Genomic DNA, 9836 nt, shown 5'->3' on the forward strand with positions numbered 1-9836 from the left:
CGCCCCTTTAATGTTTACAGTCACACTAGTTATATTGGTTAATAACGAGGAAAGTGAGTCATTGAGTGATCTCATTATATTTTTACCATTTACAGGTGTTATTAGGTAGAATCCGCAATGTGAAAATTGAAGTTCAACAAAACCAAGACTTACTTATATCAATGTGTTGTACTTCTTATCCTGATTATAAATCTGCAAGAACTTTCTATAGCAAATCATCTGTTAAGCAGAAAATTACATTAGTTTCAAAAATTTGGGCACAGTTTCATAAGGGTTAATCTAAAATTCTACTCTTGGCTATGCGAAAGGCGTGCGTATTCTGGCCAACTGCGTAGGGCTTTGAGAGGGTCTATACATTGTTGTAAGTCACAATACGTAAGTGCCAAGCGGATAGCTTTGTATTTACTACAGTGTTAATATTAGTGGGTGTTCGTGGTATCATGGCTTGGTGTCTTGTCATGATTGTATCTCCACGTAGCTATAGCAAGGATGATTCCTCATATTGTTTTAGATATAGGGGTGTTTAAATATTACAGGGATATACTTATAAAAAAATAGAAACTGTCTAGCCATCAAAGTGAATCAGCGATAATTTCAGTGTCATAGACACTTCTATATGGCTTGTTTTTCCTGGCTTCAAGGCTTGACATGTAATGATTGAAACATTGTTTTTAGGAATTGTAAGTGCTAGTTATGGCTACAGCTCCTAAGAAGACAAAACCATGCGAAAGTCACAAGGTATGCAATAATTTACGAGTTTAATGAATTACTATGTAGAATGCAAGCTAATGGGATCTGTAGCTCTGGAGTATGGAGCAAAGGGCTGGGTACCCCCAACTAGAAATAATGGCATCAATGTGCAAGCTGGTATACTAATTTATTGATTAATTAATTACTATTACAATGAAATTTACCACAAAACCTGAAGCATACCATCCATTATTACAGTATAAGACAAAAAGTTCACGATTTACGCAACAAAACGTTTTGTGAAACAAGTCTCTGCATTTTATTTCTTCACCGTTTTGTTTATACACTGGAAAAACGATGTTTCAACAAAACTCTGATGTAAGTATGCATCATAATCATTGGGCATGGCCCATATTGTATTTCAACTCTTTGGGCTTGAAAGCACCATCTATTCAGGAGATGATGAAAGGTCTTTTAACAACTAGAAGGGCATTCACAAGTTCCGAACGAAATTTGAAGAGACAGCTCTCTTATTCAATGTCCTGGTTCAGGTAGGCATTCACAAATCACTAGTGATATAAAGATGTCCTGGTTCAGGTAGGCTTTCACAAATCACTAGTGATATTAAGATGTCCTGGTTCAGGGTCGGCCTTCACAAATCACTAGTGATATTAAACTGCTTGTTGATAATCAAATGAAGGAAGATGATGACACTACTGCCCATCAGTTGTATCAATTATTAACAAGTAAAGGACACTCCATTTCAATGAGGACAGTACTATGTTGCTAAACTCAGTTAGGCCGGACCTTTAGAGGCAGTGCCTACTGTCAGTTGATTAGAGAGGCTAACAAGGATAAGAGGCTAGTTTTTGCTATTGAATATTAACATAATCTCTTTGAGGACGCATGATTTACACTGATGAGTGTACGGTACAACTTGAATCCCACTGTTGTTTTTGCTGTCGTAAAAAAGGCGAGCCAGTAGGTCTCAAACCCATGTAGGTGCTGTTTGTTTCTGAACACTTCAAATGCAATCGGAGTAATTTTTGGTGTGTATCTTCATGTATTGTGATTTTTAGCAATTTACTATTTTAGCAAAAATTACTTTTTGAACTACTATAATTCCTTTTCTTCCGTACAGTATTGTCATTAATTATGTAGGCCTCCACTAAGGTTCATGTGTAGGCCAGTATTAGCAAGAGGGGCATCACCATTATTTGTATTTTTGAAGGAATAATGGATAAGCTTCTGTACATTGATATTCCGAGACAGACATTGCTTCCATTTATCCAAAAAAAGTATCCTGATGGTCACAGATTTATGGCTGATAATGATCCCAAACATACTTCTAAGCTAGTACTGTCTTTTCTTGAACAGAATAATGTTAATTGGTGGAGAACTCCTACTAAGTGGCCAGATGTGAATCCTATAGAGAACCTCTGGCATGAATTGAAAGTAAGGAGTAGAGAATTTGCTTTGCTATAATCTGACAAAAACGTCGATACATTATTCTAGGAGTTTATATGACATGAAGTAAAGCCTAAAACGAAAGAGCTAACCACAGGTATCAAAACCTTTTGGCGAACATTAACAGTAGCAAAGTGTAACAAGTACATCAATCATCATAAAAATTAGTTCCCAAGATGATGCAGATGCAAGGATCAGCTACTGGATATTAATTCTTATTCCTGTAGGTAATGCAGTTTTATTTTGTGTGTAGTCATATTATATCTTTCCATTCTCATTCCCTTTCACGCTTACAGCTTTTACCATGTATTAATAATTATTATTTAGACCTGTCCAGTCTATTATTATTATTATTGCTATCACTACTACTATTATAATTGTATTTTTAAACAAAGTTGTCTGCTATTGTGTCTTGGTTCTGAATTGATATTATTTTACACACTCCCCTTTTTCTCACTCTTTTCTATTGTTTACTGTTATAGAATGTTAACTGTGCCTGGGCCCATATCGATGAGAGACAAGAGTATAATAATTATACTATTAAGATAACATAGTTACTTTTTGCTTTATCAAAATTTTAAATAAATATTACCTATATATTTTAATTGTAAAGTCATAATAATTTATGCATGCCAATAGTCACTCAAGCTGTTTCATACACATACATGTACAAGAATAGAAATTACAATTAGTTATTACGCAGTCGTTTGCACAATTGTCCAATTAATGTGACACATTGACTCCATGTCACGCTTTTAAATTCTGCAAGATTAGACCAGTACTTAGGAAATAGATCAAAGACAACCTGTTTCATGTCATTTAGCTCCTTCAGTGGCAAAGCTGGGATATCCCTACAACCCATGACAGTGCATTTCTTCAAAACTTCATCTGCAAAAAACTCTCCTTTGCAAATTTCACAGCTAACTTTCCTATTACAGCTTTCCTATGTAAATGTGAATTTTTCCTGACAACAATATCATACAGTTCTAAGTTTTCTTTATTGATTTCAATACTGGCTAGGGATAGTTGCTGGTCCTTCCTCAGCTTTCCTTTAATAGGGAAACATTTGGGAACTTGTTGAAGATACTGAGCAGGTGCATATGAATGTGTCACAGGAGATGAAATAGGAGAAGGAAGAGGAGGTGGTTCATCTTCACCATCAATTAGGGGCAATCTTGTGTAATGCTGTTGAAAGACAGGACTTTGGTTGAAGTGTTGTACTGGATCATGATGATACACAGGACTTTGTATGTAGTTGCTGTATACTGCTGGGGTTCATGGTCTTGTACAATTAAAAGGTGGCTCATGCAAAGGAGATTAAAAATGTGTTGACAATAAATGAGAATTTCCATGTACAGACGATAGCTGAGTAAAAGTATGGTGCTGTGCCATAGAATTGTTTTCCATGTAAGAAATTCTTGCAATTGAACCAGTAAAGAAATCTTAAGTTGTCTTGAGTCGTCCTTGCAATTCATCAATTTGTACACAAAGATCCAAATAATTTGATTCTATTAATATTAAATAATGATTAATGCATGTTGCCACAAAATGTACATGTACAGGAACTAATTATTACTACAGTGCTGGAAGTACCGTGTATGTACCTGATATACATGTACTCTCCTTTACTTTTGAGCTCTGAGAATCAGATTCCAGTTGATGATAAAATAGCATGCATCCCATTAAAATTTTAAACATTAAAAAATGACAGCTGTCCATTATATACTTTCAGTGTGGTCAATCAAAAAAAGAATCATTTATGTTTTTGTCAATATTTGTTTCATCACTGTCATTTTGGTCACAATCTACAATCACAGATCCCTTCTTATCCAGCTTTCTCTTAGCATCAGTCTTCTTATCCATTTTCTTACCATGGGCTTTCACACCTATATGAATGATAATATAGCAATGTAAAAAATTATGACTGACTTTTCTTTTTTTTCGGTTCATTCAAATTTTTTTGCGGCTTGTCGTTTAGTACACTTCTTCACCTCTGATTATAAGTAAAATTATTATGATGCAATATTTTCAATGACTTTCTTACCAACTACTTCTATCTCTGTTTCAGCTTCCTCTACCTCTGTTGTAAGCTTCCTTTCTATTTCCTCTATCTCTGTTCTAGTATCTGTTTCAAGAAAATCACTTTTATCTTCTTCACCTTCTTTTTTAAATTCAGCATCAACAGCTAACAAATTTCTTTCAATTCCTATATTATCATAGTCATAATTTAGTGACATAGTACTTAGCCCAAGTCACCAATTGCTAATATGCGCTCATCATACAGTTTCCTCCCTTCCTTAACCTTGCACAATATACCAGGCTGTAGTTCTTCACCTGCCTTGCCTCGAGTCACGCGCCCCATTTTGTCTATAGGTGTCGAGTCATCAATAAGAAAGTGTATCAAAACCAGCTTTGATTCATAGTGCAAAACACTCAGAAAGCTATTAGATTAAAACTTACCTTTGCAAGTAGTTTCCTTGAGAACAGAGCGAAGCATCATCTTTCTTCTTGCAGATACAGCGTGGTTCACTCTTTACGTGTGTGACTGAGAATTGCCACATCCGTAAACGTCATCGTTATGTAAGTAATTTTTTAAAATCAGAGTAAAGACGATTGATAAAACGCTTGTATCAAGTACACACTAGCAACTGCAAGCACAGTATGACGCACCGTTTTTTAATAGTTTTGTATTTGTCAAACGTGAACTTTTTATTGTCTTCTACTGCATATCAGGGTGATCTTCCAATGTTCAGAGAAATGTGTACAGTTCTAAGTAGTGAGGATTCATGTCCTCTGTTGTCTTCTTCAGTTCATTTGACTTTGCTAACATGACAAAGTCCCCATAATCATGATAAAACATAAGCGCATCAGCTTTTCACTGAGGGCTTTTGTAGCTTCCTGTATACCTCTTTGATTCCAATGCTTTTACGTGTAAATTTGAGAAACTCATTTGCTGTCTCACGTAGAAACAATATCTTCATAGCATTAGAAAGTGCTCTCTCACACCTCTTCCCTCTCTAAACTCTTAACATGCATGAATGCGTAGTGTACATTAACTATTAATGTCATTACAATTATTATTATCATTATTATTATTATTATGTAAAGAACAACAAAGCATAGTAAAGAAAGGTAAGCTACAATAACACACATACATGTACTTACTTTTATCTATACAGGTTGTTATTTTACCTGCATCATTAAATCAAAAAATCATATTGGTACTGGACTGCCATTTATCTGTTTATAACTACAGTATAGCTCAGTAATAAAGATAAGTAGTGGCACTGCGCTACCCTTTGTGACAGCATACTTCGTTCTACAACTTCCTACGCAATTCGTTGAATGTTCATGCATGTGCAGTTACGGTTTGCACGTGATACTGCACTTGGCTCCAGCTGCTCTTTGTTACTGTATCGTGTCTCTCTTCAGTCTGCTGCCGCTTGTCTTGTATCAGTTCTTCTCTGCCTTTGTAAAATGACGTTTAGGTCTCAGCTTAACCAACTTATGAGACCTCGTGGTGAGTACAGTGAATCTAGTGTTCTTACATTACAGTATTATAGATGAGTTCCTACTCGATTTATTTTGAGAGCGATGAATCTATGTCAATTGTGTGAAAAGGCTCTATTATAGAGCTATCTTCACTCAACTTGGGAGAGAAATGTCATGTAAAAGCTGAAAAGCGGGTCATAGATAGCAGAATAATAACATATGGTTAGCTGTGTGTGTGTTGCATATTATTATTATTATTGTAACAAGAGCAATACTAAGAGTAAGGTTATTATTCTTATAGGTAGTATGGATGATATCACCAATGTAGAAGAACAGTTTTTTGTTGGAATTTACACTCCTGATTTTCTTCCTAAGAATTTTTTTGATGAAGATTCTTCTGCTACATTGAAGGAAGACACTAGCACTCCTAAGAAAAATAGTACAGCACAAAAGACAGAGTTATTACAATTATTTTAGGGTGTATACATAAAGTTACAGGTAAATCATTAAAGAAGAGAGGAGCCTCAGAAATGTTTAAAGAAGCTAAAGAAAATGGTATAGTATTATATATTGTTGTTGGTTACTTACATATATGTGATGTTACAGGTACATGCAAGATAAAGAGAGGAAAAACTATGAAACCTGTGAAAAAGCTGAAGAAAGGTACTTAAAAAAGTTATTACTAAAATGAGCTTTATCCTTTCATTTTAGAACCACAATCCAATATTAAAGTTTTATCTGTATCTGACACTACTGATTTGATAAAGCCAGGTGATGCTGCAAATTCTGCTGCTGTAACAGCTGAAACTGCTGTAACCCCTATCACCAGTCATTCTGTTGAAATTTTCTCACCTACCTGTATAAGCAATTGTACCGGCTATAGTTCAGATGATGATAAGGATAGTATTTCTTTATTACTACCACCCATAATACTAGATCCAAGTGCACCACAAAGAAGAGGAAGCAAATATGCTACTTGTATGTTTTATTTTTAATGTTCCTTGTGTATAATCATCTTAATAATACACTCAAGGAACTAGAACAGACTGTTAACTCACTCATTACGCGTATTGACAGGTAAAGAAAGGCATGCAAGATTTAACTGAATCTTTGGTGAGTATTTTACGTTTTGTGTAGGATAATGTATAAGTGAGATCTTTTAAAAAACTAAGCAAGACGTACCACAGCAGGTACCTGTGGTACTAAACTCAGTTTCAGAATATTTGGAAGAGACACCAGTAAAGTATTCACTACTCACTGAAGTATCACTATCACTCTCTCCTGCTATACAATCTGAAGTTGAAAAGCTACTAAAGCCTGATGAAGTAATCAAGAAGTACCCTAAGTATGTTGCAACCAGGCCCAAAAAGCCAAGGGGGTTCGAAGGGTTCGGTCGAACCACCCTCAAAAAATTGCTTGAAGTTAATTAACGGATATTAATATTAGATAATAATTATTAATTGTAAATGAATTGAATGAAATGGCTGCTAATAGAAAACGTGTTAGACAGTGCGAACAATCTGGAATCCTGAAGTTCTTTAAAGCAGTAGACTATAGAGTGAGAACTGAAGAAGAGATTCATGTAGCAGATCGTCCAACGTCAGTTTTAGATAGTGACACTGACAGTACTATAGCTGTGCAAACCACTGTCCTTGCTGAATCTGCTGGAGAAGAAGAGGTACAGGTAGCAGATCTCCTTCCAGCCAACTTTCCAAAGCAGGAGCTTGATATAGGTATTCTTATTAAGCATAATATGTCGTCTGTGGAAATTAGTTCAGCTATATCTTCCTTTAGTGTTGGGGAGAAATGTAAGTTATTATTGCATCACTTTGTCCCTTCTCCTTCATTTGCTTTCCGAAAGGGTTCGATTGTGCCTGTAATTGGAGCTTTTAGGCTACATGGTTAGAAAAGTTTCTGTGGCTTGTGTATAGCAAGGTTTTAGATGGTGGATTTTGCAAGTATTGTGCATTGTTTGTAAAAGATAGAAATAATTGTAGCATTCTGGTTTATAGGCCTTTTAAAAAGTGGGTGAAATTGAATAAAATAGTTGGTTCTCATGCATCTAACGTTTTTCAAAGAGAAGCAGTTGCTGACGCCCAAGCTTTTGTTCATTCAGTTGAAAAACCTCAGAAAAATATAGATGCTCGTCTTAATTCTCGTAATATCGAGGAAAATTGCTACATAGTTAAATGCTGTGCAGAATCTATTCTATTTTGTGGTCAGCAATATTTTGCACTGAGAGGTGATAAAGAGCTTTTGCATCAGAGTATGAATCCAGGTAATTATTTTGCCCATTTAAAAGTAATAGCAAACATGACCCATTGTGAAAAGCTCACCTTAAGAGGCCAAGGCTTCACAATGCTACATACATATCAGCTAGAATTCAAAATGAAATAATTGATGTTATAGGCAAATCTATAATTCAGAAAAGTTTAATGAATGAAGTAAAAGAGGCTAAGTTTTTTGCTATAATGGCTGATGAAATAACATCTTTTAATAATAAATTAATGCCTTTGTGTGTTCGCTTAGTAGATTTGAATAATAATATAAGAGAAGAATTTTTACTTTATTCATTGTTGACACGTGTGACTGGTGAAGCTATTGCCTCTTGTGTGTTGTGAAATTTAGCTGAACTAGGACTTGATGTGAAAAATGAGAGGCCAAGGGTACGATGGCGCTTCCAATATGTCAATTGAGCGTATTGCATTACAAGCTTTAATTCAGAAGGTGTTCCATTGGCAGTCTATACTCACTGCACTGGGCATTGTTTAAATGTAGTCATTACAAGTTCTTGTAGTTTGCCTGCTGTTAGGAATGTCATTGATAAAGTTTAAAAGTGCGTGTAATTTCTTCCTCAATAGTCCAAAATGCAATGGGCTATTGATAGAAATAGTAGCTAATAATGTTTTAGATGCAGGCAAAAGGTCACCTTTTATTGACCTTTGTAAGACTCGATGGCATCTCGGCATAATGCATATTCACACTTTTACAACTGTTACAAATTTATTGTTATGGCATTTGAAGTGATTGGGCTTGGATTGCATGCTGAAACATTAAGTAATCATTTTGCAAATGCTTTTTGGGATTCAGATTCTAAAAATACAGCTGTTTCTTTGCTACACAGCCTAACAGATTTTAGTTTCATTGCTGTTTTCTAATGGTTTATCATTTGCTATCTCATTTAGCAGGCATTACAGTTAAATTACAAAGGAGGGCAATTGATATAGTTGATGCCTATAATAATATTGATGAAATATTGTCACTTTACAGGCAATTGAGAAGCAATATTGACTCCACTTTTCATACAATTTATATAATCATGCTGAAAGAATGGCTGCATCAGTTAAAGGGTAACTGCAATGTATTTTTGGGGTATTTTTTTATTGGCTTAATACAACTATCTGGTCATGAAAATGATGTGTACTTACTGATTTTGTCCAAAAAAATTTATTGGCTGAGATATGAGCTCTCAAAGTTGCTCAATTTTGCTTCTTGCCATGATACTTCCTGTTAGTGGGCGTGACTTTACGTGACGTCATGAGAGGCATAGTATGGCAAGCTGTACCAGTGATAGTGATGAAGAACCAGTTGATTACTCTAATAGTCTTGACATATTACCTTACAACTTCGAACCAGAAGGTAGTAGTGAAGAAGAATCTGCCTCAGAATCAGATTCTAGTCATGATGATGATGAATTATCAAGTACAACTTGGTAAGATGGCTGGCCATAGTGTCGTTTTGGAATTATATTTATGTACCATTAAAAAGGTGTTCCTGTAGTAATTGTGTCATAATGCCTTCAAGAAGAGAGTGCCTTTGTTGCAGAGATATTCAAGCAATAATGAGCAAAATCAATGAAGTGAATGATACTCAAGTCAAATGCATAACAGAGCACCCTGGTTTTAGTGCAGTATGTCTCAATGTTTGGGTTCTTCAGACAGCATATGCACAATACAGACAGCAGTATGGCAATTATAATGCTTCAATGCATGAGTAAGTGAAATAAATTTTATGAAAAATTATAATGCCTTTACAGGCGACACAGGTACACTGCTTATCGTCAACTTGTAAGGTGGTGCTGGGGATTGTTAGGACGAGAAGTCAGAGTCATACTTCCATCATGTGCTGTATCTATTATAAGAACAACATTTCCATCAAGTGCATATACTGGATATAGTAATCCTTAA

At 35.3% G+C, this 9836-nt stretch overlaps 1 protein-coding gene across 1 annotated transcript; it reads left to right on the forward strand.

The window, feature by feature from the left end:
- Nucleotides 1–9200: 9200 nt before the first annotated feature.
- On the forward strand, nucleotides 9201–9836 carry LOC100635281 (P2X purinoceptor 7-like). The gene is made up of 3 exons (XM_003388886.1): nucleotides 9201–9361; nucleotides 9418–9642; nucleotides 9686–9836. Exons 1-3 carry the CDS (start codon nucleotides 9201–9203, stop codon nucleotides 9834–9836), a joined length of 537 nt encoding a protein of 178 aa, XP_003388934.1.

Source organism: Amphimedon queenslandica, unplaced genomic scaffold, assembly GCF_000090795.2.
Source record: "Amphimedon queenslandica unplaced genomic scaffold, v1.1 AMPQUscaffold_13187, whole genome shotgun sequence".
NCBI classification, from domain to species: Eukaryota; Metazoa; Porifera; class Demospongiae; order Haplosclerida; family Niphatidae; genus Amphimedon; species Amphimedon queenslandica.

Excerpts from the sequence above, each read along its gene's own strand:
- LOC100635281 (XM_003388886.1), top strand. The coding sequence starts at position 9,201 with ATGGCAAGCTGTACCAGTGATAGTGATGAAGAACCAGTTGATTACTCT. Across the intron at positions 9,362-9,417 it reads GAATTATCAAGTACAACTTG|GTGTTCCTGTAGTAATTGTG; the intron begins GTAAGATGGCTG and ends ACCATTAAAAAG. Across the intron at positions 9,643-9,685 it reads TATAATGCTTCAATGCATGA|GCGACACAGGTACACTGCTT; the intron begins GTAAGTGAAATA and ends ATGCCTTTACAG.